Here is a 26,996-nt window from a genome sequence, read left to right as displayed (position 1 = left end):
CGGACGGGGCTGGTCCTTGGTCGGCCGGGGGTGTCTGCTGGCCGGTTGTGGCCTAGCCAGGGACGACTGTGGCCTGGCCATAAACAGACGGTGAAAGCAATTCGCATTTAATTGAATCCTCTATCCTTCCGAAAGCAATTGCCCGACTATAAACAGCAGGTGGGATGCAAAACAAAATTGAATTGTCTGTTAATGAATAGTAGGTCAGTCAGCAACACCTGGAATGAGCGGCGGACGTTCACGATGGGTTGTGATGCTCGATCGGCGGGGGTTTGTAGGTCCACGTCGGCGACGTCGGTTCCGTCTCTGGTGCATAGGAAGGACGGCAAGCCACCACAGACGCCGGTGGTAGGGCTGCTTGAACGCCGGGTGATGGGCGGCGATGCCTATTCGCCAAGGTGTCCTCGCCGGCGACATAGGCTCCAGGTCAGATGTCGGCGACGCGGGCACGTGTGATCATGTCGTGCTGGCCCGGCGAGGGAGATCGCGGAGACGGAGGGGTCGTGGACTTGGTCGCCGAGGCGGCGGGGTGCAGGTCACGGAGGGTGGCGGGGTCTCGCGGCGCACAGAGTCTCACGGACTTGGTCACGGATAGTGGCGGGGTCTCAGGTAAGGGAGTCCGGTCGCGGAGAAAGAATGTCGCCGAGACGCACAATGGTGATTGGGTGAGAAAGAAGGTGATTGTGAGTCAATAAGGCAAGGAGTCTCACGATGGTGATTGGGTCCCACCATCCTTGTATTTGAACGGAGTCACGATGGTGATTGGGTCCCACCTTCCTTGTATTTACACGGAGTAGATCCTTCCTTGTATTGGGTCGCGGTGTTTGCGCGGCGTTTTGATTCTACGAAGCCGCGGATCGCAAGAAGAGGGAACGGCGACCCTAAAACTTTGTCGCACAAAAAAGTGTCCACGTTTTGTTCTTTTTAGTTTTGGGAGATTTCATCTCACATCAAGATTAGCAAGAGTTGCTAAAAAAATCAAGATTAGCATGATATGGATGGCACAAATGTACAATGCTACATCCTTGATGTCTAAATTGTGCACAATGAAAAATCCATAATTGGAATAGCGATCTTCTGCATTTAACATGCACATGCTAGAGAAAGAAATAGTTGGGACAAAAACATCCCGCGATGCCATAGACAGACTGAAGAATCCAGTCCAACATGGAAGCCGGAACCGGAAGCAGAGCATAATAGTTCGTCACGCAATCAACTTGTCATCGGAAGTTTACATACGATGTGGTTTGAAACTATGAATTCAATTAAAGATCTTTTGTCTACACACATAAACTCGACCTTCATCTGCAGCCTGCAGTCATTACAAGTAAATTGTATCTACTTCTCTATTACAAAAATCTAGTGACTACTTATCGCAATTCATGGTGGTCAACAGCTACCTCTTCATCTCCAAAATTTCCTAGCACAGACCACAAAGAAAACATTCAATTTCCCAAAGAAAGAAACGAAAATATTCAGTATCTCAGCTACTCCAAATCGCCCGTGAATTCTGCCATCTGGTCGTATCCAACACGTATCATACCCTTGGTATCCAGATCCTCCACCAATCCAACCTCCTCCTCGGCGTTCTTCTCGACCAGTCGCCCACGCAAGCCCCTGTGTTCCCCGTAGAGCACGAGCACCAGGCCATTCGTCCGCGGCAACACTGTCTCAAGCATACCCTGCTCCACGCCCTGCACGAGCCTCAAACCATCATCCATCACGACGTCGCACGTCGTCGGCGACACCACGTCGACAACCTTCCCCTTTGTCAAGTACAGCCGTTTGCCCAGCTTCTCGCTGGCAACCCGGACCCTGACGTGGCTCTGTAGCCACCGCACCCTGCTGCTGCCCCGGCCGTCTCTCAGCTCCTCGCAAGCTTCCGTTCTAGACCTTTTCTCACCACAAGGCCTCTTGCGCCGGGCATCGCGATCGTTCTCCTGGCAATCCTCCTCTGTTCTAGACCTTTTTCCACCGGACCTCTTGCAATCCTTGTCGGGCTCAGAGGGGTTGTAGCCAAGCCCGTGCCTTGCACCACGACGGGCGACCTTGGTATCCTCCCCCTTTGTTACAATCAGGCCGTAGCCAGCAAGGATTGCGGCGCCAAATCCCTCCACGGGCATGTCGCGGAATTCGTCCATGCCACGGTCGGAAGCATCGGCTGTGTCGCGGCGGGTGAGGCCGTAATGGGTGCTGGAGGAGGGGTCGGCGGCGGAGGTGTCGAGGACGAAGGCGGCGAGGCCAGCGGCGGCAGTGGAACGGGCGGCGAGGAGTGGGGATGGCTTGCGACGGCCGAAAATGCCCGAGTTGGGGAGCGGCGCAATGACGACGGGCGCCACCGCCGGGGTTAGTGTTTGGGATGGGTCGAACTCGGCGACGTACTGCCGGGCGGGCGCTGGCGCGGAGCCGGGGGCATCGTCGATGGCAGCAAAGAGGGAGGAGGTCTTCTGAGGCCGGCGCTTGCACACGATGGAGATCGACAGCTTCTTCTCCTCGCCCATTGCGTCCGCGGCAGAGCAAGCGGCGATGATATGGTATTCCGGTGACTGGTGCCAAATGGACGCGCGAGGCCGTGGATATGTACACTCGTGGGCTCGAACTGGACTCGGACACGGCGTAGCCGGGGGTCATGGCCCGAATCGTTCTCCTCTGATGGGGCCGGCCCAAATGGTCGACTCGGACACGGGCACCGTCTCCGACTCGGCCACGAGACAGTCCAGCTTCCTCCACCGAACAGACTCGCATTTTTCCTGGATCGCTCGCCGCCAGCCGCCGACGCGATGGAAAATGAGAAGAAGCTCTCGTTCTCCATCTCCTCCTCGAAGCAGCGGCCGCCCAAGCCTCCCACACGCCCTGCCGCCGCCGCGTACGACGATGACGCTGACCTCCGTTCCGCGCCCGCTCCGGCCCAGCAGTATGTCACAGAGTTCGATCCGTCCCAAACCCTAGCTGCCTCCGCCGCGGCGCGCGCCGTCATCGCGCCGCTCCCCAACTCCGGCAACTTCCTCACCCACCGCCCCCGCAAACCGTCCTCGCTCCCCACCCCTGAGGAGGAGGCCGCCCTCGCCGCCGAATCAGGCGGCGGGGGGCCCGCCTTCGTCCTCGACACCTCGACCGCCCCCGACGACCCGTCATCCAAAATCGGCTACGGCCTCACTCGCCGCAACGGCGCCACCGACGCTGCTGCTGCCAAGGAATCAGAGAAGGCGCCACCACCGCCACCGCCACCGCCTCCGGCCACTGCTGATGCTGCCGCCGCCGGCAACCTCATGCTGCAGCGGTACAAGGAGGACATGGACGTCCTTCCGGAGCACCGTGGCATGGACGAGTTCAATGAGGTACCCGTGGAGGGATTCGGCGCGGCGCTTCTTGCTGGATACGGCTGGACGGAAGGTAAGGGCATTGGTAGGAACAAAAAGACAGGGGATACCAAAGTTGTTGAATACGACCGCCGTGCTGGCACACAGGGGTTAGGCTACAACCCCTCTGAAGCAGATCCTCGGAAGACTCGTTCTGGCGACTGGATTGTTGGCGAGAAGAAGGCGTCAGAGAATGGGAGTGCGAAGAGGAGAGATCGAGACAATAGAAATAGGATGGAAGAGAGGGATTCTAGTGCCCGGAAGAAGAGATCTAGTGAGCAAAGGTCTGAGAAGGAGGGCCGTGAAAAGGTGAGGAATGGCCGGGGTAGCGGAGAAGGCACAAGTAATGCAAGCGATACTCGGAGCAATGTAAGCAATGTTCGGTGGTTGCAGAGCCATATCAGGGTTCGGATTGTTAGTCAGAAACTAAGCAAGAGGCTGTACTTGATGAAGGGTAAGGTTGTCGATGTGGTGGGGCCTACAACGTGTGACATCATGATGGATGATGGGTCAGAGTTGGTGCAGGGGGTGGAGCAGGATATGCTCGAAACTGTACTTCCACGGACGAACGGGTGGGTGCTTGTGCTTTATGGGAAGAACAAGGGTTTATATGGGCACCTGGTAGAGAAGAATTCCGAAGAAGAGATCGGATTGGTGGAGGATGCAGATACAAAGGATATTGTACGTGTTAGATATGACCAGATGGCAGAATACACTGGTGATCCAGAGTTGCTTGGCTACTGATTAATTTCTTTTTGAGGAGGATATGCTTACCAGGAGCCTTCTGCTATGCTAGGTAATATATTTTACTTCTTTACAGACTGTCAGGAATTGGTTGGATGTAAAACCTTGAACAAACTGTCGGGTTGCTATGCATTTCTTACTTGTCTGTGTAAGCTTGCTACTTATTTGTCAGTCCTCAACTTATTGATCATCTAGGAGTGATCACTTGTATTGGAGGGGCTCTTTGGATAAATAGTGGAATGTTTCTGAGTGTAACTGATTGTTTCTTTGTCAGTGAAAGAAACTGTAGTTTTGTGTTCTACTAACTTCAGTGCGGACCTATGTTATTTCGTTCTCAGTTCCTTGCTTCCTTTCTACTTACTTGAGGAGGCCTTCTTTGAATGACTTCGTGGAATCCTTTGCCATCTTGTTTTTCTGAATTTGGTTTATTGTCCTGCGATTATCATTATTAATAACTAAATATGTTTACTGAAATGTATCAAAACCATGAATCTACATTAATTTATGCTCACATCAGAAAAATAGTGATTTCATTCATTATATCTTGAACTTGTGTGGAGAGTAAAGGAGGTAAACAATCTAATGTGGAAAATGGTTTGACCTTTAATTCTCGTATTATTTGCCAAACTGTTGATATAAATTTGGCGTCTATATTTGATAACTTCATCATTAATTTTGGTGATCTATTTTTAATACTGTGAAACTCCCTACTTGATCATCATTATAGATATTAGTCTGTGTGGCATCTTCATTTTGATTGTGTTTTCACTCAATATTCTGTCTCAGGGGGCTAAATTCTAGGGCTAGTAGAATCATAAGGTACTTTGCAGGAATATGATGTGAGATATTACATATTTGGTGGGCTTTTAGGATGGGTTCTGTGTGAAACGGTTGAAGACAAAGCACTGTTGGAATATCTACAAAAAATAAGATCAGAACTATGGTGTTCCAATTGTGCGTGTCTGTAAAGTTCAGGAGGAGTGACGTTTGTAGGGGTTATTGCAAATAGAATGCATACATCACCTTTTGTGAAGAGAAGGTTCCACTAATGTAAAAATCGAGTGGGAAGGTTCTTGATAATCTCTATAGTGCTCCTAAAAATTCTAGATACTCCTGTACAAAACTTGTATAGATATATTGTTGATCTTGTTATATGAACTTGGCTGAAACTGGCTGAAAAACACTGTTCTGGCTGAATTATTGTAAGAGAAAAACACTGTTCCAATTAAAAAAACAAGCCGGTTTTTGGGTAAGCCGAACAGGGCCTTAAGTGTCTGGGATGCTAGGAACATTATCATCTGATCCACAAAGACAGCAACCTGTGCCAATTAGGTGAGAGCTTAGCACACAGGCTTCATGCAACCAGTAGCTAGGAAGTGTTGTACCTATGGGTGTGCCGACATGGTAATAAAATAGAAATTTTTTAGTTTCATGTGTGCATGCATAGTATAATCTTGCAACGCTGAACTTTTATTGCCATGACCATGACATATGCTGCTGTTAGCTTTGTAACATTTCTTGGGACCTCCGATTCCATTTCATCACACCTATGTGTGCAGTCTTTACTCACACTCCACCTTCCTTTTTTCCTCGAACACACAGGAGACTGTGTCTTTGTGTTATGTTAGATATATAGAAAAGAAAAGGACCGGTCCCTTGCAGTGCCCCAAGTGGTTGCTGCAACAATACTGGGAGCATAAACATCAAAAAACGACTCTACTCAACACTTCGCTCTGCCCAGATCTCCCATAATTTCTTGCCATCCGACATAATCCAAAACTGCCTCGTCATATATTTCTTGCAGGACTGAAGCAATACTGGGAGCAACTCTGCTGAACAAGCAACCATTGCAGTGCTTCCAGCACCACCATGCCCCAAGTGTGATAAAAGAATTCAAACTTTTGCACCTAAGCTTGCTGCTGGTGACTGTGGCAGAACCGTCCAAAATAGCACGTTTTTAGATACGCTCGTGTCTTCCACTAGACACTAAGCACCTCGAAAGTTCGCTACATTGGACAGTTCCGTCGAGCCTCCCAAGGGAGAACTCGAAACAATCCACATTTTACATCCAGAATCCAATAATGGATATGAGCTTACAATACTTAGTTCATTTTATACCACCAGAGTTTTTGGAAATCATTTATTACAATACCAGAGTTTAGAATGCAATAATTAAACAACGGAATAAAAATAAACATCTAGCGAAAACGATAAAGGTGTCCACCAGAAGAATCCTCCACACAAAGAGCTACTCCTCAAGCTGCACCTACAACAGGAGTAAAATAAACCCTGAGTACACAATATACTCGCAAGACTTATCCGACTAGAGGGAATAGTTTTCCGACTCCAAGGAATATGATAGGCAATATGTGGTTGCTGTTTTCTTTTTGTTTACGAAAGGCATTACTAATAGTTCATCCTTACAATCAAGTTTTATTAGCGGTCATGATTACTTCATTAGCTAACCATTCTATGTAAGCACATGTTCTACTTTCAAGCAAGGGTTGAGTCATCAGAACCATTTTACCATCTTTCATCTTCTAGTTCTTACCACGGTGCTAGACCATAGCCAAGTCGTACCGTCTTACGGAAACGACGATTCGCGAACCAATGTATACCAGCTAGGTACCACGAAATACACGTCCCGTTTGTACCCCAGGCACAAACAAGACCAATCCATTCCGGTCCTGTCACGGGGTCCAGGTCTCCGTCCAAACTTGGACTCCAAACCCCCATACTTGAGACCCGATCTCAGTATGGTGCTTAGATCTCCATATTTTCTCGCCTTCAATCAGTCGGCCCGGAAAGAGCCGGAACCCACGACAAGAGCGTAACGAGCATTCCCGCTCCCATAAGCAAGTATGTGCTCAGGATAATATGTCTGTGACCTGACTACCATCAACAACAACGGACGGTCCTTAATCGACACGAACAGAAAAAAAACAGTGTAACCAAGCTAAGCGCCGTTGGCCGCGGGAAACAACATGTTACAACCACCAATATTCATACAATATCCCTGTCCAGTCTCTATTTTTCTTTTCATCATTTTATCATGAGAGTAATTATAATAATCACCTATTATGAGTAACGGTAGGTTACTCACGTTATCGAAAACCTAAGTATAACAGCTACTCGAACATGTACTAGTAGGACTCATAGGACAATTATATCTATGCATGTGGTTTTCATAAAATTTATGTAACGTAAATGCACATCTATATATATATATATATATATATATATATATATATATATATATATATTCAGTGATTATAAAAAATAAGGGTTATACACCGGGGCTTGCCTTGGGCAGGCGCGGTGTCAGCTGAGTCAGCCAGTGGTGGCTCCGGGACCTCCTTCTGTACAAGAATCTCCTCCTCGTAGTCCTCGACGATCTCCTCGAACTCGTGATTGCTGGTGGTCACGATCTCCGTCAACTAGTTCTCTACATGCATGCGATGATGATGCAACACTTAACATTTATGCAACGGCAACTCTTAAAATAAGAATACGCATACTAAGCTACTAAGCTACCTCTAATGACTAAGATACTAAGCTAACTATCATCTTTATCGAGCAAAGTGTTAGGTTCAACTAACAAACACCTAGTTTTACAAATGAATGATATATCTTTATTTCTACTAATGATTTAATGTATATTTAAAACAAAGAGCATTTAATTATCCTAATGTTTAGTCTATTCTAAAGCTACAAAAATTACAGTGAGCACATAATAATACCATGAAGCTACTATAAAATGTTTAGGACTAAAGCTATCACCAATTTACCACAAAAATTCCTACAATAATTAACTTAATAATATTGAGCACTCTCAAATGATTTAATAGCTCCTGGTATCAACATGTATATATATGAACTAAATACACTAATAGATAGAGCAAAATTTTAGTAACCTAACAAAATTTGTTTCACAATTTTTGGACACCTACACGATTTTATATGATTTACCAAAGATCAGCTCAAAAATTAAATTAAAAAACTATTTCTATTTCCTTATGAAAAAAATGAATTCTCCCACGCGGCCCACACGCGTGGCCCATGCGACGCAGCGTGCGCACGAGCGAGCGCGCGGCGGCCCGCGGTGCGGCCCACGCGGAGACGGCCCGCGTCGGGGAATCCCGCACGCATCAACGACTTTGCAAAAGAGACATTGCACTTCTCCTGAATTACAACTAAGTCCTAACACTATTTCTCCCTCTCTTAGAACTTCTCACCTAACCCCCTGGAGTTTTCCTAATTCATCCGCGCGCACCCCCGACAACTCAATGCACAGCGACGCGGCGAGCGGCGGCACAGTCGCGTCAGCGACGACGAGGAGGCGGTAGCTGTTCCTCTTACGTGCGCAAGGTGGAGAGTGAGGCGAGGCGAAGCTGGTGGTGCAAGTGCATTAGCTCGAGAGAGACGGTAGGAGGACTATCCACATCCACGGCCGGACGCGGCCTTATTGGCACGGTGAAAGGATCTAACAATGCCTAAAGGGGGGTGAATAGGCGTATCTAAAAATTTACTGCAAATGCTAAGTTCAAATCTGTCAGCCACTGTCGGAAGTCCCGACATTTGGGTCGGAACTCCCAACGTTGTCAGAAGTTCTGACGCAAACGTCAGCAGTTCTGACGCCTACGTGAACTACAAAAACAGTGCCAAATTTAACTTTGTGGATAAATAAACTTACAACCTCACTTCCTGGTGGTTTGGTGAAGATGTTGGGTCACTCCCTTGACGCCGTAATGCCTCCAAACCGTAGATCGAGTCCAAACCCTAAAATAGAGATTTTGGAGACAAAGAGACAAACACATACAAGTAATCTCAAGCAATCACAACAACAACAAGCACGCGGAACACAAGGATTTATCCTGAGGTTCGGCAACCCCACAAAGGAGCTCCTACGTCCTCGTTGTTGAGGTGACCACTAAGGTCAGAGTCTTTTCCACCTCCTTGCCTCTCTCAAAGCGACCACAAAGGTCACTTGAGCTTTCCACTAAGAAATCGAAGGGTGATACAAACTTCCCAAGGCTCTTCCACAAGATGAAAGCTCTTGGGCAACGCCTAGCCGGCTAGGGGCAAAGCCCCAAGAGTAAAAGACGCAAACTCAACCGGCTTGACGAAGAAATCAAGTGCTCAAGCTATCCAAAGTGATGCTCTCACTTAATCCACTCTCCTTTTACTCAAAAACTAAGGGAATCGAAGATTGGAGCAAAGGAAGAAGGAGAGGGGTGCTTTAGTTGCTTGGGAGCTGTTCAGCACGAAGTGAGTCAACTGTGAAATGAGTCCGTAACGGTTAGAAGTGAAGAGAGGAGTATTTATACTCCAAGTGAAAATCCAACCGTTTAGATCTACGTCGGGAGTCCCGATGCAGATCCCAGGACTTTCAACGAAAGCAGAAAATACTGTTCCCAAAGGGTCAGAAGTCCACGGGTGAAAGTCAGTGTCGGAACTCCCGGCAAACGTCGGGACTTCCGACGGTCGAAACTCTCGACGATCGTCGGGACTTCCGACGAGCACAGTTAATCAAACAGCCAGCACTGCTGAGGCCGGGACTCCCGGCTTAGGTCAGGTCAGTGTCGGAACTCCCGGCGAACGTCAGGACTTTCGACGTGCACAGACAGCGAGCAGTCAGAAGCACAGGTGCCGGGACTCCTGGCTTAGGTCGGGACTTCCGACTGTCGGGAGTTCTGACTTCCGTCGAGACTTCCGACACCAAAAGTCACAGAAAATTATTCTATGTGCTCATGAAATGCTAGAGTGACACTCTTTTGATTTTATTTAAATGCTTGAGCACTCTATCTTCCTCAGACCAACTAAACTTGCATCCCTCTTTATAGTGCGGCGGATCCTAAACTCAAAAACAAAATTAAAACCTTTAGAGATCGTTTTGAATTCGTCCGCCTTTACAACTTCAAGAATTGAGGGATACCATTTTATCTTTATCAACTCTTTGAATCTTTCATGGGACTAATAGCTGCAACATATCTCATTAAGATCACATTAGTCCCTAATTTGGATGTCATCAACACACCAAAACCCACATAGGGGGCAAATGCACTTTCACACGGCGGCAGGGAAACTCCAAAATTGGAGCTTGGCCGTGCGCGCTTCAAGGCTGGGTAGGGTCGTGCAGTGAGAGGACATGATGGTAAAGCCGTGGATGCAAGGAATTGAATGGGGTGATCGTTCGCAGGGTAATTTGATGGCGTGGCTCGACAACGGCAGCAGAGAGATAAAGAGAGAAAGAGAGAGACAGGGCGCGGCAGGTGGACTCGGCTCGTCCTCGCCTTGGCTGGACGCGGTCGACGTGATCGTGGAGGCCCAAGCGCAGGCGCTAGCAGACGGGTGCACGCGTTCGTGACCGGCGTGGCCCACGCGTCGCAGTGCCATTAATGACAAGGCGATGGCGAGCCCGACCACGTGCACGCTGCAGAGGCGGCAACGCACTAGGTCGGCAGCAGCGTGGAGATGCAGAGAGAGGCACGGACATGATGGCGGGGCGACGACCCCAACAGCGGATGCGGCACGGCGCGGGGCGAGTCACAGTGCGGCAGCGTGGCGGGGCCAGCGGCAGCACCGCCCGGCTACGCAAGCAGCGGCGGCGGCTCCGAGCGCCAGGAGCTAGCGGCGGCCAGGCCACAGCCTAGGCCAGAGCAGCCGTGGCCAGCCATGCACGGCAGCGCGCGTGCGCGCGGGACAGTCAGCGTGGCCTGCCGAATGCCCGAGCGTGGTGATCGAGCCCACGCGGCCAACCAGCCCGAAACCGTGTCGTGCACGAATTTTAAAGCGCCCATAAAAACTAAACGGTTGCTTCTGGACCTAAACCATCTTCACCATGCTCAAGATGGCATATGAAACTACCAAATCGAGCTATAACACCGCACTATCCTTTAACCCAATCTCTCAAAATAATTTGCTAAACATAGCAATGTCTAGCTGTTGAGAACTAGAAAAATTTTCTAAGTTTTGAGCTGAATTTGATTTTAATTTACGATTTTTAAGCTAGTGGAAATATTAGCTAGTAATATCATTTTTCAGCAGCAAGTATTTCACTGTCGTCTACAAAGTTTGTACTTCAAACTTTATTTAAGAATCACACACATGTTCTATAGTATTTTTGCTTAATAAAAATTAGTTTTAAACCCTACTTGATATACCTGAACTATTGAATCAACTTTCGTTTAATATTTTTATTGATCATTTTAAGTTATAAAAAAATTATGTACACATTCTATTACATGCATTAACACATAAACATGATGCTCATGACATATTTTAGTAATTGATTTAGGGTGTAACACCGAGGGTGTTACAGTGACACCGTACTGCGAAGACCTCATCATGAGTATCAAGTGCAAGGTGATGCTTGTTGACTCAGTGGTCAGTGCAGTAGCTGAAACCATAGTTCTGCAAAAACACAAGAACAAAACAAAAGGATATGTTGGATCGCTTCCTTATCGGTTATCACAGAAGGGACAGCACAGCAAGCCTCAATGTGCTTGTTAATTCACAGTCCAAACGATTAAGAATGACGGGCCAATGGAAGAATTTGCTTATTTGCAACGCCATGATGCCCGAGATTTCCACAAATGTTTCCAGGTGCACAGCGGATGCTCCCAGTAAAGAATGGGAGATAGCACCTGCAGATGGTAGCAACACTTGTTAATTAACCACAGGCAATCTCAGAAGTATTGGCTGATACTGTGACAGATGATGAGCATCCAGCCAAGTTGGCGTCAAGTGTGCCAAACTGACGATTATACTCGGTGAAAATACTGTAGATCTTCTAAGTGAGATCTTAGCTGGGGCCTGCGGGAGATTGCTAGGCAGCACCCAGCGGCTCACTGTCCTATAATACCGGCCAGCGGCAAGTTGGGACCGACCAAACAGGTTTTCCACAGCCACATTAGCCACATCGCGATCTCCGATCTTGCCACACCGCGTGCAACAGCTAGCCAAGCCAATTTGACTATACATATATATATGCTGCTGCTGATCGATCTGTTTCTCCTCTTCTCTGCTCACTCACCTAGCAGTATAACCTGCACCTTAATTGGCCTGCGTGCGGATCAACCGCCCTGCTGTCTAACGTAGGAGTAATACTTCCTACTAACATGGACTTTGGAAGCCGTATAGAATCATTTCAGCCGTACAATCGTCACGTGTACGTGCGTGCTACGTACTGCTACCGGTAAAACCGAACCTGTAGTGTGATTGTGTGAAAGAAAGAAACAAAGATGCCGGTACATGTGGATGATGCAACAGCTGAGGTTAAAAAAAGAAACAAAATGCAATAGCGGGGGCTCGCACGGATGCAGGTCTCACAGTCGTTGCTGGTTCCAAGGAGAGGTTAGTTGGAGGCTTTGGAGGCAAGAACAGGGCCACACACTCACACCCACACATGTAAGGATGACTTTGCCTGTGTGGATCGGCGCATCCATGCGCGCGCGCAGCATGTTGGGGTTGGCGAATCCGTGTTGGGCATCGAGTACACCGTAACACCGTTTCACCGTTAGACATCTGACGCTAAAAATTATATTTTACGATGGATGATCTGACGCTAAAGATAACTCATAGACCATGACGCTAAATCTTCTTTTAGCGATTTAATGTCTGTCACTATAGGTATTCATATTTAACGTTGAACCGTCTGTCGCTAAACATATGTATACCGTCCCTTTGTCTGTCTCTAAAAAATAAGTGGGCCCGAGCGCGCCACCTACATTGAGCTACCGCGTCCCGCTTACATCAACCTCGCGCGCATATTTTAGCTGGCCCATGTGTACAATGAAAACCCTAGCCCCAAATCCCAAATCCAGTGAAGTGATCCCGCCCGCCGCCCTCTCCCTCTCCCAAATCACGCCTGCCGCCAGCTCCCTCTCAAATGGCGCCCGTCCAAACCTAGGTCCCTCCCCTCCGTCCCAAATCCCGCCTGCCCCGCCCCACACCTCCTGTCCCGCCGCCCTCTGCTCCCTCCCAATCTCGCGTTCCCCAGCTCCCGCCTACCGCGCCGCCCACCCCCTGTGCACACACAGCCCCGCCCCCAGCCACTGCACACGCGACACAACGACGTTGAACGCCCGCCCTTATACGGAGGAAATCTCGCTCGCCTCCAGCTCCCTGACCACGCTGCCTGGAGCTCCTGCGCCCGAGGAAGCCACGCCCACCGCCTGCTCCCTGACCGCACTGCCTGGAGCGCTTCGACGGAGGAAGCCCCCCCCCCCCCCCACCCCCAGCTCCCTGACCACGCCGCCTTGAGTGCTTCGAGACAGAGGAACACTGCAGCGGCAGCTGTAGCCTCCACCGGTGGAGCACGCGACTGGGAGCGCTTCCGGCATCTCCGCAACTCCGGTTCGTGCTTTTGTTGCAGATCTATCGGTATGTCCAATTCTTTTGGGCTGCTCCCTTGCTGTTGTAATCTGGGTACAGATTCTCTTTTGCTATGCTAGTTTTTTTAGACTTAGATTGGCGTGTTCGGAGCTCAGATTGGAGATTGAAAATTTCCTGAATAGCACAAGAGACAGGTTAAGGAACTTGCTTTATGGCTTGTGCATAAATTGGATTTGACAACCCTTGTCTTTGGTCTAAGAGCTTCTACCAATCTGCAGGTCTTAAATAGCGATGGTAGAGGAAAAAAAACATAATAGCACATTGTGTCTTGATTAATTCTTTTAGAGGCCAAGCAGTATGCTAGGAAGAATTTAGTTTTGTGTTTTTTTTTCCTAATGAATCAAGTTAACCATAAGGTGACTTGTAATGCGAGTGAGAGTGCAACTCTACAAGTTCTGGTATTTGGGAATTTTGAAAATGATCCATTTACCCTACTTATATGATTCCCCTCCTAAGGCTGTATTACTGTCAGTACAAGGAAGGCCCTTGGTGTGAATCTTGTTGATAGTAGGATTGATGTGAACTGTGCATACAATGCATGCACTCAAAGAGGACGAAGGACTGATTATGAAATAGAACTTTTGCTGCTTCTATTATCCATCTAAATTGGGATGTGCACTCAATGCGATATCGCGGATCCCTGTGCAGAGATGAAGCGTCTACCATCAGTCACTCACTTATCATCAGGCTGGCTGCTTGATCCTTCCGTCTCCACGCACAAGTCAGCGAGCTGAGTCAGCGCAGCCACGCACAAGCATAGCCAGCCAGCCAGCCAGCTTGCCAGAGTGAAAAAAACCTTTAGTACGAGCGCCTGTGGAGGCTGCATTTTTTTTTATTAAGGACCCCATATGCATGTCACTTTTCGCAGGCAGTGGACCACATGCATGCAGCCGGCTCAGGGCGCTTGGTTCATTTGCTCTGGCTCGGCTCGTTCAGCCTGTTCACACTCACCGTCCGTAGTTGTAGTAGTACCGTGTGGCCTTAAATATTCTTGTAGGCTACTCCCGTGTCCAAGAAGCCACACTCTTTCCTCCTGTTCGTGTTTTTCTCTTATTTCGAACTCCCAGCCATGAGCTAGACACCAACTCTTTCTGCTTCCAGCGATTGATCTGAGACTTCCTGATCTAGTGGTCGTGGCCACCGCTTTAGGCATCCTTTGCTTCGATGTGCTTGTGGTGATCTGGCTGTCGTTTTACATGCTGGCACACCTCGCAACTAAGGACGCCGGTTCATTAAGTGTTCTAAGCATGTAATAGATCTTCACCTCATGCATTCAATATCTTTTTCCTATTTTTTGGTTTTTGATGATGCTTTTTCAGGACAATGGTTGTGCTCTTTGGATATGGGACGACCCCCTTGAGGATTATGTCAACATTCGGTTGTCTCAAGCTGATATGGTTCATCATAACATAGTTTTAGGTCTTAGATCTGAGATTGAAGCCAAGGCTGTCCTTTTGGCCGAAGCAATGGAAGAGCTTGCAGCTGCCGGAAGCAGTAGTCGCCGTAGGCTTTTTTTTTCTTTTCGGTTCTTTGTTTCGTTGTTTGCTGGCCAAATCATTCAACTGAGCTGTACTCCGTTGTTTGTAACTGCGGTAATTTCTTAGTAGTTCATGTAGCACTTGTATCTTTGAACTTTATGAACTTGGCTCAGTCTTTAGAACACCAGATCATAGACAAAGTATTTTTATTTTCTTTTTAATTACATCTCGGTGCTACCTCCTCGGTTTCCCATGATTACGTAAATTATGGGCGTGTTACCTCCTCGGTTTCCCATGATTACGTAAATTATGGGCGTGTTATTTAAACCATTCATTCCACTTTATGGTTGATATATTTTATCATTCATTTAATCGCGAGTATTTATTTAGAAAACAACGTGTTCTAGGTGTCTGTATTACTAATTTAGAAATTAGGGCAAATTCATAGTTTTATTATAACCAAACCATATTTAAACTGTCATATAGACATTATCAATTATTTTACTTAACAAGTTTTTGTTAATAATTTTCAGTCCCTGCCGCTTCAGTTTTCTAGCCTTACTTTGTGAATTTTGAAATATTTTCAGTCCCAGCTGCTTCAGGATTCTAGCCTTTCTTGTCAACTATTTGTACTGGCATCCTTCTTCTTTTTTGCAACCAGGTACATGCCATGTGCTATTGGTCAAAAGTTTGACAAGTCTACATACTGCACTGTTATCTTTTTTTTATCTCCATCCATACCTCTCATGTACCTCCCAAAAGTTGGACAAGACTAAACCTGATAGCGCATTGTACTATTATATCATTTTCTTTATCCTACCCTTGTGTCTCTGGTTCTTTTACGAGATACCCCTACCCTCGAAATATGTCACTAGAATTGCATAGTATATTTGTGCAGTTAGTACTGATTTTTTTTAGAAAAATAACATAAAAACCCTTTTGGATCAGTTATATTTAAATTTTGTGTCCTCAATTCAAATTATGTGTTCTAGTTTACTTAATTTAAATTATATGGTTGCAGTGGGTACATTGTGTTCGTCGTGAATTATTGATTTAGACCGTCCTTTTTTTCCATTTGGTCGCAGTCGCATTTCTCTGTCTATTTTTTTCACTCTTTTGTTTTAACTGAATTACCCTTATGCGCAAGTGAAATATAAAATGAACTATTTGATATTGTCCTAAGCATTTTGGTACAGGCCCCTCCAATATTGGAACATTTTTTTTGTTACATCTTGGTATTATCAGTTTAGATCAGTTCCACCTTTTTATTTGTCCAGTTTGGTACCTCTTGTCCCCCACGTTTGGATATTGGCCGAACTAGTATCCCTTATATTTAGGTCTCATATTAACCTGGCACCCCGACATTTTCATATCTCCCAATTTAAATCATTCTGAGACACTAGGAATATCTCCCATTTTTTTCATTTGTAAAATGGCAAATGATGGAAATAGGAACTTTAAAAGAGCGAACCTTTAGATATTACAACCCTATTTTATTCAAATTAGTGTGTCTGTTGACTTTTGATGGATTACTACAACAACACAATTCGGTGAATATAAAATCTAAAGTTCAGACGTGGCTCTCTTCATAACAATATGAGAGGGGATAAGTTACAATAATTATTTCAATGTGACACATAACAGTACACAAGTCAAATTGCTTCTCTAGGCAGTAATCTACATGTGAATGCCTATTTCTTCACGGAACTTAACTAGGTCCCTGACCCACATTAGGTACTCTACTAGAACTCGACGCACAACGTTGGCTTCTTTTTTTTCATGATCCCTTGCCATGTCGTGCGCGTGGACTATGAGATCGGCGTATGAGCATATTTTCAAGTAGTCAGGGCAGAAAGGGCAGGGAAATTCATTGTTTTCACGTACTATACAACCATCTGCACCATTGATTAGCCCTTGAGTAGTTTGATTCTTAAGGTGACGTATGTTTTCGTCACTTGCCACACCTTCAGCTGAAACAATCATGTTGTCTTCTTCCTCATATAGACTACTAATGAGCTCTAAAATAGCTTTTCCGTCAAATTTGTTGTCATGGGAAATGTCATCTCCAACTCTATATGTAAATATTAGAACAGAGTAAATTATATTAGTTGTTAAAAAGAACATCTACTTGTAATAATAATCACATAGTATGACATAAAATTAAATATTCACTTGGCATACCTTTGTTTGCCCTTTCCCATGATTAAGCTAGCCTTGCATAGCACAATACAACATATGTGTTGTGTTGGGGCTTCTAGGAATGGTGGTAGCCTATTATATAGTAAGTTTACTATTTATTATTTTCTCTCTCTTTCTCACAGTAGAATCTTTCACGTGAACTATGTACCATTCTTGAGGTTCCTTTTTTCCTCATGATAATTTTGTGGTACATGCAGCAGACGCATCCGGTCTCGATTTACTTGGCCCTAACCTTCTATATGCTTTTTCGTTCAAATATTCGTTCTCATGTTGCGTGTACCAAATAGTTTTGTCTTTGGTTTAGTACTCGATACCCTCTGGTGAACCTATCTCTCCAGTTCATTATTTGATGGTGCAGTTGACAAGACCGGCGCCGCTGCAGTGATTCCCTTAAAGTATTTTTACTTTCCATCTCGTCGTCCTCAGGGAATCCTGCTCTTTGTACATGTTCGGCAGCGGCACCACACCCCTAAGGTTTTAGCTATCCATAGCTAGATGGCCGCCTGTTCTCATCGCCACTCATCATTTATGCTATCAGTGTTCCCTTCGCCACTTTCTTGTCCATAGTTTAACTCTTTCTTTACCATGGACGCCGTTCTTAAGGTAAGCATCTTCATCATTCAATTATTTTCAATAGCACGTTTACATTCCTAATATGTACATATTTGTCATTCGCAGAAGTATTTTGGTTTTCATCTCTACGACCATACCAGCGTGATGTTGTGGACGCAGTTAGAAGGAACCGTGACTGTTTAGTTGTCATTGCCACTGATGGCGGCAAATCAATGTGGTATGTGAGAATTCCTTCATAAGTGCCCGCATCATGAACCACAGTAAAGCGTTCTTATTTATTAGTTACTAAATTCAAAAACTATTATGTATTTTTTGTTTAATATTGTACACTCTAATATGACTTTATTATGAAAAAAAACAAATATGCTACAGTCTTTTTACAACAATGGGCTAATGACAATTGCAGTCTTTTTTGTTAATAACGGGGGAAGCTGCACTCCCCTTTTAACACTTGCAATTCACTTATATTTCAACACTTAACATGCGTTCTAAAGTATTGAAAATTATTACTCTTTTCGTTGAGCATTGAAGGGCTTTATTTCCTCCGTTGGGAAGTCTTTTAGTAACCGCGGATATATAGGCGGAAGACGGTCAATTCAACAGTTCAATTGCAATGTCTAAATCAGGACTTTAATTGTTTTTTTAAGTAAACAGAAAAGTTCCGGCCTATAAAGCCGCACACACAGCCAAGGACTTTAGTTGTTGATTGACTCTGAATTAAGAAAAACACTGATGAGCGAATTTGTTAGAGCTATAATTCAACTGGGAACAAAGCCACATTGTCTCACATGCCAATGCCATGGCCCTCTTATTTTAGTCCACCAGCCCCCACAGTCCGACCAAAAAAAAATGACAACGTCCCCCAATCATCATATGACTTGTATGTGTGCCTCCCCTCCCTCTAAGCATCAGGTGACCGGTGGTTCAGACAATATACGGAGGGCGTAAGCAGGCAAGCCACTTGTACATATATTACTATATTTTCTCTTAATTCAGAGAGTTGGCTGATCCATCCATCAGCTGGGGTAGAACAGATGCCTTGCTCTCCTGCTGCCTGCTGGAGGTTGCAGCTCATAATGCAGCTGGATGGATGGATGGATCCATGGATCGATCGTCGGGTCCCCTTCAGGCTCGAGAGGCCATGGACTACAACGTGTCCCTGTCGGAGGAGCCAAAGCCCAGAGCGAGCGAGATCGCCTGCTTGAGACGCCCCCATTGACCGGGCTTTGTTTAGGGCGCGTTTAGATGGCAATTTTTTTTTGTTTTGGTTACTGTAGCACTTTCGTTTGTATTTGGTAATTAATGTCTAATTATGGACTAATTAGGTTTGAAAGTTTCGTCTCGCGATTTCTCATCCAACTGTGCAATTAGTTTTTTTTCGTCTACATTTAGTACTCCATACATGTGCCGCAAGATTCGATGCGACACTTTGGGATGAAAATTTTTGGAATCTAAACAGGGCCTTAATGGATCAGTGGCCTGCAGGGAGCTTGATTTGCAGCTAACGATTGATCTGACCACGCATGAGATGGTTGATGGTGCCATGGTGTGAACTCAGGTCACAGCAGAGGGGAAGGGTGATGGCCAATTGCCCAATTGGATGGTGGCATGCAGGAGGGGCCGCCTCTGCTGGTGGTTCGCGTGCAGGGATATTGTGAGATTCCTCTGACTAAAGGCGCGTTTAGTTGGTAATTTTTTTTTTTTGGTTTTGGCTACTGTAGTACTTTCATTTATATTTAGCAATTAATGTTTAATTATGGACTAATTAGGTTCGAAAGTTTCGTCTCGCGATTTCTCACCCAACTGTGCAATTAGTTTTGTTTTTCGTCTACATTTAGTACTCCATGCATGTGCCGCAAGATTCGACGTGACCCTTTAAGATCAAAATTTTTGGAATCTAAACAGGGCCTAACTGCATCATAACCAGACGTAATGTACCTGCTCCAGGCAGTTGTTTGCTTTGGATCGGACCTGTCCCTATTACGGCTCCTCAGTGTCAGGCAGCCTACCTGCCTGCCACGCAACACTTCAGTCCTTTTCTTCACTCCAGTATATTTGAGGCAATATGTAATTTTGTGATTGACTGTTTGACTATAGAAAAATTGTAAATTGACTATTGTGAGTTGTCATTTAAATTATAGTAATTGTTTGTCTGAAATTACCTGAAAATTCAGGAACCTGAAATATAACAATTCCTTTTTTTCATCATAGAAGAAAGGAAAATATAGCATACACGAGGATTCCGGATCAAAAAGCAGACGGAGACAGAGACTGTCACAAGCACACTAGCGGAAGTCCAGCCCAAGCCAACGCGCACGGCCCATATCATGATCTGCCAAAACCGGCCAACTCGCACGGGGCCATATCATTATTTGCCAAAACCCACGCGCTGGCCTAGCCGTTTTCAGCCCACGGCTAGTGTCCCACGTCTCAACGGGTCCAGTTGAACGGCCACCTGGGCGGTTGGGCCGTCAGATTCGTGTCGCGGCGCGGCGCCCCCACGGCCACATCGCCGACTTCTCCTCGGTTCCTCCGCACCCGCACGCTCCCCCCCCCGCGCCCAGCCGTCGCCGTGATCGCCAGAGCGTTCCTCTGCCGCGCGGGTCGGCCCGTCCACTCCCGCGAAGCTTCCAGCAGAGGCGACCGCCGGATCGAGTCTCGGCCGCCGAGGAGTCGAAGTCCATGGAAGTGTGAGTACTAGGTAGCACCGTCATTTCACTGCCCCGCTAAGGGGCCGCATCTATCTCTGGGCACCGATCTGACCGCGTCGTCGCAGGGTGGCGTCGGCGCCGGGGAAGGTGCTCATCGCGGGAGGATACCTCGTGCTGGAGCGCCCCAACGCCGGCCTGGTCCTCGGCACCACCGCCCGCTTCTACGCCGTCGTCCGCCCCCTCCGCGACAGCCTCCCCGCCGACTCCTGGGCCTGGGTGAGCGCTCTTCAGCTGCCATCCCTCTAGTCTCAGAAGCTACAGCGTGTTGCTCTTGCTCCTCACCCTGTGTGCCCTGTACCGATGCTAGGCGTCGACGGATGTGAAAGTGACTTCTCCCCAGCTCTCCCGGGAGGCCACGTACAAGCTGTCCCTAACGAAATCGACGCTGCAATTGACGTCTGCGAGGCAAGTTGCTCATCGTTCTTACAACAACAACAACAAAGCCTCTAAGTCCCAAACAACCTGGGGTAGGCTAGAGTTAAAACCCAGAAGCAATCAAGCTTCAGGCACGTGAATAGCTGTCATCCAAGCACTCCTATCTAAGGCTAAGTCTTTAGGTATATTCCATCATTTCAAGTCTCCTTTTATTGCCTCTACCCAAGTTAACTTCGGTCTTCCTCTGCCTCTCTTCACGTTACTATCCTGGCTTAGGATTCCACTACGCATCGGTGCCTCTGGAGGTCTCCGTTGGACATGTCCAAACCATCTCAACCGGTGTTGGACAGGCTTTTCTTCAATTGGTGCTACCCCTAATCTATCACGTATATCATCGTTCCGAACTCGATCCTTTCTTGTATGACCGCAAATCCAATGCAACATACACATTTCCGCGACACTCTGTTGAACATGTCGTCTTTTCGTAGGCCAACATTCTGCACTATACAACATAGCATGTCTTAATGACTGCAAATTTGCAATCTCGTGGTGAAGTGCTCTTGTTCTGTTATATTATCTCTGAAACTCGAGTCTGGTGGTAATGTCACTGACAGCGTTACTGTTGTATTTCAGGGAATCTACAAACCCTTTTGTGGAGCAGGCCATACAATTCTCCGTAGCAGCTGCTAAAGCGACCATTATTGATAAGGAGAGGAAGGATGTAGTTGATAAGTTGCTGTTGCAAGGTTGCAAAGCTTCTCTTAGTTATTTTTGCTGCTCTTAATCACCCCATCAGGTTACATGCTTGATGTATACTACTCGAGCATATCATTTTTTTTTTGGTAATATGTCTCAACTTCTTGTTGCAGGTCTGAACATTACAGTTCTTGGTTGCAATGATTTCTATTCTTATAGAAAGCAGGTGAACCTTCTTAATTGTATAAGCATACTCATTACTCATGTGTATTTTAGCTTCTTGCAGAGCTCTACTACACCCAAAAACCCAATCCCACTGGTAAAGAAAAGAGAGATTTGATGTTAACATGACCCTTGTAGCTCCTCCTTTTTTTAAATTTGAACCATTACTTACAAAAAAATGAACTAACTGATCTTGAACATAATTTTCTAATATCTACAAATTCTACTGAAACAATAAAACAGTTACCAGAGTTTAATTTGAAACTTAAAGTGTGAACTCTTTTGTACTGTGCTTTGCTTCTCTATTCCCACGATGATGATCGCACCTTTTGTGATAAAAGTATTAGTTTTGTTAAGACCAAAATTAGCATAGTGCACTTCTTACTACAAAGGATGAAATCAGAAGCAAAACTCAAAGCTAATGTGTTGGTATATATATTTATAAATGACATATGATGTGCATGTATGTAATGCTTGCTTTCTATTTCTTATAAAGTTTGTGTAGTTGAAGATTATTATTTTCCTTTATGCTCTATGCATACATGACAGCGTTTCTTATGTAAAACTTAAGGTTCAATGAACTTTGAATGGATAGCCAACTGTAAAATTTTGAATAGATGACTGACTGCCAGATGGCAATGTAAAACATTTAAGATGGCGTTTGGATCAGCGAAATGTAACGTAATTACATTATGGAGGGGATGGGATGATGATACAGCTGTTTGGTTCAACTCGGTCCGTTATGGAGTACCCCGCAATCAGATACGGACCCGTTCACGGCCGATACCGCCCATCCGCAAGCTTTATCGCATTACGCAGCAGTTGCCGTTATCAGTTTCCATTACTTTTTTGCAACCGACAAATCACGGGAATCAAAGATCCCCTTGCTGCTCCCCGCATGATCTGTTTTCCTTACCATTTACGTTTCCATCCATGGAAACAAACGCCTTCTAAAAGTTATTCTCCTTGCATTATTTAATAAACTGCAACATGTGAAACTGCTTTCTCTTTACATACTAAATATCTTATAAACCATATAAAATTTCCTTGTTTGACCTAGTTCATGTTTACAACTAGAGCTCACCCAGAAAATACTATATCTTATTGGTTTCCATTGTTTCTTCAGATTGAAGCACGTGGTCTTCCTCTTACTCTGGAGGTATTGCTTTCATTGCCTCCATTCTCTTCAGTTACATTTAACTCAGAGGTTGCTAATGGAACAACGACTGGAGAGAAATGTAAACCTGAAGTAGCCAAAACTGGACTTGGGTCATCAGCTGCCATGACCACATCAGTTGTTGCAGCTGTTCTTCACTATCTTGGTGCCGTTAACCTTTCATGTTCGGGACAATCTTCCGGTGATAATGCAACTGGACAAGGTCTTGACTTGGTTCACGCTATTGCCCAAAGTGCACATTGTATAGCACAAGGGAAAATTGGAAGTGGTTTTGATGTTAGTGCTGCTGTCTATGGGAGTCAACGCTATGTAAGGTTTTCTCCAGAAATACTCTCCTCGGCTCAGGTAAGAAACCTCAGTGGCAGATAACGTGCACCTCATCAACTTTTTCAGTGTAATCTCACTACATTTGAAGAGCTGGTAATTATGACTGCAATATTTACAGGCTACAGGTGGGACTTCCTTGCCAGATGTAGTATCAGATATTGTTACGCAAAGGTGGGATCATGAGAATAAACAGTTTTCATTACCTCCTCTGATGACCCTTGTAAGTCACCAAGCCTCATGGTCAATGGCTGTTTTTTCCAAAATGGCAATCAAATCATTTTACTGGTTTTCACCAGCCACCATGACTAGTGGTCTGCTAGGCTGCTACTAGTGGTATAGGATTTACAGTTTCTTTACTAAATACTGCAATGCTATGATGCTTATAGGCTATAGCCATTAGGCCATGTCTTATGCTCATAGTGGCAGCACGTGCGATGAGACTGCTGTTATAACCTCATGTCATATCTATCTCACACGCATACCATGCTAATATTGATGTCATCCAGATTTGAAAAGTGATAAGTCGTAGAAAGGCTGGTCCCATTTTATTTTCATCATCACCAGATACTTCTCTCATTTCATGTTAAGTCTATCACAGCCTTGCCTTCTCTTAAAAATATCCTTGCAAAGTTGTATCTTTATTAATATTTCTTCACTTGATATCTCTATTATAAGACTTGTGTGGCTCACATTGCAAAACAACACAAGGTTAAAAAGAAATGTTGCCTTGACCTTGCACAGTGGACATCTTAGCCAAAAGTACAAAGCATAGCATAAAAAATTTCATTTCTGTTCACAAGACAGTATGAATAGGAAGGGGCAAGGGGCGCGCGTCAATGTCAACAGTATTTTTATTTTCTACATATGTTTGATTTTTGCTAGCTCCTTGGGGAACCTGGAACCGGAGGATCATCTACTCCATCAATGGTAGGATCTGTGAAACGGTGGCAGAAGTCTGACCCTGAGAAATCCAAAGATACATGGAGTAAACTGGCCATTGCCAATTCAGCGCTGGAGAACCAACTGAGAATCTTAAAAGGACTTTCTGAAAATCACCGGGAGGCATATGAGTCTGTAGTGCGGTCCTGTAGTCATCTCACGTATGGGAAGGTAACTACATAATTATGTTATATACTTATATCTATTATATTACACTATCCAATTTCCGAAAAGAACTTAGCATTTGTTTGGAGTAATAGATTGATGAATAAGGAAAAGGCAGTGTTAGGATAAACCATAATATTTTGGTTTTTAGTTTTTGGTTGACCAGAGCTTGTACTCCCATTTTTAATCACCATTTATCATGATATTTTCCAATCTGTGGAAAAAGGAAGTGAAAGTAATCTTTTATTATTCTTTTAAATGAATTCTCTGTTTCTTTGTTCTCTGCAGTGGACAGAGGTGGCTACTAACCAAGATCAAGAATTAATTGTTAGATCATTGTTGGCTGCAAGGGATGCTTCCCTTGAGATAAGGCTTCACATGCGAGAGATGGGTATAGCAGCCGGTGTTCCAGTAAGGCCCCCTTTACAAAACTGCAAGTATTGTAGTATAGCATGTTCAAAGAAGTATATTCAGTATGATGTTTGGCATAATCACAGCAATATGAATCACTAATGTATGAAATTGTAGATATATATTAGGGTCAATATTATTAGTCAAGCTTGTTTGTCATCTTTGCCCTAATTTTGTAGATTGAGCCAGATTCACAAACACAGCTACTAGATGCCACTATGAATATGGAGGGTGTTTTACTGGCTGGAGTTCCTGGAGCTGGTGGCTTCGATGCAGTATACTCAGTGACTTTGGGGGATGCAAATGATGCTGTAGCAAATGCTTGGAGCTCAGTTGGCGTTCTGCCACTTCTTATTCGAGAAGACTGCCATGGTGTTTCTTTGGAAGATGCTGACCCAAGAACAAGGGAGGTGTCAGCAGCTGTATCGTCCATTCAGATTAATTGATTCTACTGTTAATAGTTCTATTTATGTATCTATGGTGTACCATTATTTATTCTCTCGTTCTTTTAGAAGTACCAAATTGTGCCGAATGCTAGGAGGTACGTGGTTAAAATAAGTGCTGCACTTGCAGCAAGATAGCACGTTATTTACAAGGACTGTTCATGAGTGTAGAAAATAAGGAATTCTAGGGATTTCCATGGAATTAGTGCTTGTAGCTATGGAATATACGTGAGGAAATGTCAAGCTATTCAACAAACTCATACTGTAAACCTTGCATTTGTAACTGTTCTGCATGGTTTGTATGATAATTCAGCATGTGTTAGTGTTTGAAAGGAGTTGTGGTTTATATGATGATGGTGTTTGATATTTGACCTTATTGTATGATAGGTCGTGCGTTGGCTTCCGGGGTGAAGAAACAGAGGGGGTATAACTGTGGAATGAAGAAACGACCAGAGTCCGAAGGCTTTTCTATCATTTTGATTTTTGAGGTCGTGGATTCCGGAAGTGGTCACTGCCCAGCTGGGTGGAATGTTGCCTAGCGTGCCTATGTTTTCCTCCTGCCAGTGGTACTATTCGCCAATCAATCGATTCGATTTGTTCGTAAGATAGGCAAGGTATTCCTCAATTTGGCACCTCTTACATTGGAAACTAATTGCCTTCACTGAAGACTATAAGCAGCTCTAGGGTGTCACTATAAGCAGCTCCAGGGCGTCACTTTTACAACTTTCTTGAATGACCTTTGATTTGCACTCTATATGCTGAGGCTGAAAGTGCGTGTGCTGAACTACTAGTAGAACCCTTTCACCCTCTCATATGCTACACCTACACCGATTCGGCGCCGCCAAATTTACTGTAGCGGTACTGTAGCGTTCATTTGCATTTAGTAATAATTATCCCATCGTTGATTAATTAGACTCAAAACGTTTGTCTCGTAAAGTACAATCAAACTGTGTAATTAGTTCTTGATTTCGTCAACATTTAGTACTCCATACATGTACCACAAATTTGATGTGACGGGGAATCTTCTTTTTGCATAGTGCCAAAGTTTGGATTTTGGGGTGAACTAAACACCCCCTTAGCTTTCGCCACTTATGTAGTAATTGTTACTGATAATGTAGTTTAAACGTCAGTTCAGCATTAATATCTGCACACGGTGGGTATCTGAAACTGTATCAAAACGGTTCAGCATGTCTATGTTGAAGTCGGTGTGCTTGTTCTTATCCTAGCTTGGATAGGGCTCGCTTTGGGCTTTGGGTGAGGAAATGCGGAAGATCTACGGCAAGATATTTTTTCTAGTTTGAGCCATCGAGGAGGCCAGCTTGTTTGTGGGCTATAATTCGGCTTTGGCTTTTTGGAAACGCTGAAGGTCACGGAATGCCAGGTATTCTCCATTCACCAATCAATGGAAATTTGTTTGTAAAATAAGTGTGTGACATTCGTTACTAGTGACTCTTTTTGCATAAATCGGTCCAGACTCCAGACGAATCAGCGTTCTAAACGGCACTACGTCTATTCTCAAAAACCATATTCGGGCATATCAAAAGATGCATAGTTCTGTGAAATTCTAAGGTAATTTTGTGATACTTTTTTAAGGAAAAATGGTGATGCGGAACCATAGGAGGAATGAGCCAATGAGGGGAGGAGGAGAAAGGACGGTGGAAAATAACTCTTAAAGGTCGGTCTAGAGTTGAAAGGTAGGATGAAGGCTAGTGTTGTCTATCCTATAAGCACCACTTAAGGGGTAGATAGAGCTAGAATTTTATGTGGTCACTCTCCGGTCA

General features: G+C 45.2%; 3 protein-coding genes across 3 annotated transcripts; 2 read left to right on the top strand and 1 right to left on the bottom strand.

Annotated features, from left to right (window-relative positions):
- Nucleotides 1–1,299: 1,299 nt before the first annotated feature.
- LOC136540301 (protein MOS2-like) lies at nucleotides 1,300–2,518 on the bottom strand. Its single transcript, XM_066532302.1, has one exon. It carries the CDS (start codon nucleotides 2,499–2,501, stop codon nucleotides 1,488–1,490), a length of 1,014 nt encoding a protein of 337 aa, XP_066388399.1. The 5' UTR covers nucleotides 2,502–2,518; the 3' UTR covers nucleotides 1,300–1,487.
- Nucleotides 2,519–2,571: 53 nt separating this feature from the next.
- On the top strand, nucleotides 2,572–4,419 carry LOC136540299 (protein MOS2-like). The gene has a single exon (XM_066532301.1). It carries the CDS (start codon nucleotides 2,781–2,783, stop codon nucleotides 4,101–4,103), a length of 1,323 nt encoding a protein of 440 aa, XP_066388398.1. The 5' UTR covers nucleotides 2,572–2,780; the 3' UTR covers nucleotides 4,104–4,419.
- A 15,804-nt stretch (nucleotides 4,420–20,223) lies between these two features.
- LOC136540298 (phosphomevalonate kinase, peroxisomal-like) lies at nucleotides 20,224–26,127 on the top strand. Its single transcript, XM_066532300.1, has 10 exons — nucleotides 20,224–20,439; nucleotides 20,526–20,676; nucleotides 20,768–20,865; nucleotides 21,469–21,581; nucleotides 21,705–21,757; nucleotides 22,880–23,275; nucleotides 23,376–23,477; nucleotides 24,140–24,367; nucleotides 24,650–24,772; nucleotides 24,952–26,127. The coding sequence occupies exons 1-10, from the start codon at nucleotides 20,432–20,434 to the stop codon at nucleotides 25,216–25,218; spliced, it is 1,539 nt and encodes a 512-aa protein (XP_066388397.1). The 5' UTR covers nucleotides 20,224–20,431; the 3' UTR covers nucleotides 25,219–26,127.
- Nucleotides 26,128–26,996: the final 869 nt, after the last annotated feature.

The sequence above is a fragment of the Miscanthus floridulus genome, chromosome 2 (genome assembly GCF_019320115.1).
Source record: "Miscanthus floridulus cultivar M001 chromosome 2, ASM1932011v1, whole genome shotgun sequence".
Taxonomy (NCBI): Eukaryota; Viridiplantae; Streptophyta; class Magnoliopsida; order Poales; family Poaceae; genus Miscanthus; species Miscanthus floridulus.
Note: the sequence above shows the minus strand (reverse complement) of the source record. Positions and strands in the feature narration are given on the sequence as shown.

Bases quoted from the DNA above. Each gene is read 5' to 3' on its own strand.
- LOC136540298 (XM_066532300.1), top strand. The intron at 20,677-20,767 runs GTGAGCGCTCTT...TACCGATGCTAG, and splicing joins CCGCCGACTCCTGGGCCTGG to GCGTCGACGGATGTGAAAGT. The intron at 24,368-24,649 runs GTAACTACATAA...TGTTCTCTGCAG, and splicing joins GTCATCTCACGTATGGGAAG to TGGACAGAGGTGGCTACTAA.
- LOC136540301 (XM_066532302.1), bottom strand. From the start codon at position 2,501: ATGGGCGAGGAGAAGAAGCTGTCGATCTCCATCGTGTGCAAGCGCCGG.
- LOC136540299 (XM_066532301.1), top strand. From the start codon at position 2,781: ATGGAAAATGAGAAGAAGCTCTCGTTCTCCATCTCCTCCTCGAAGCAG.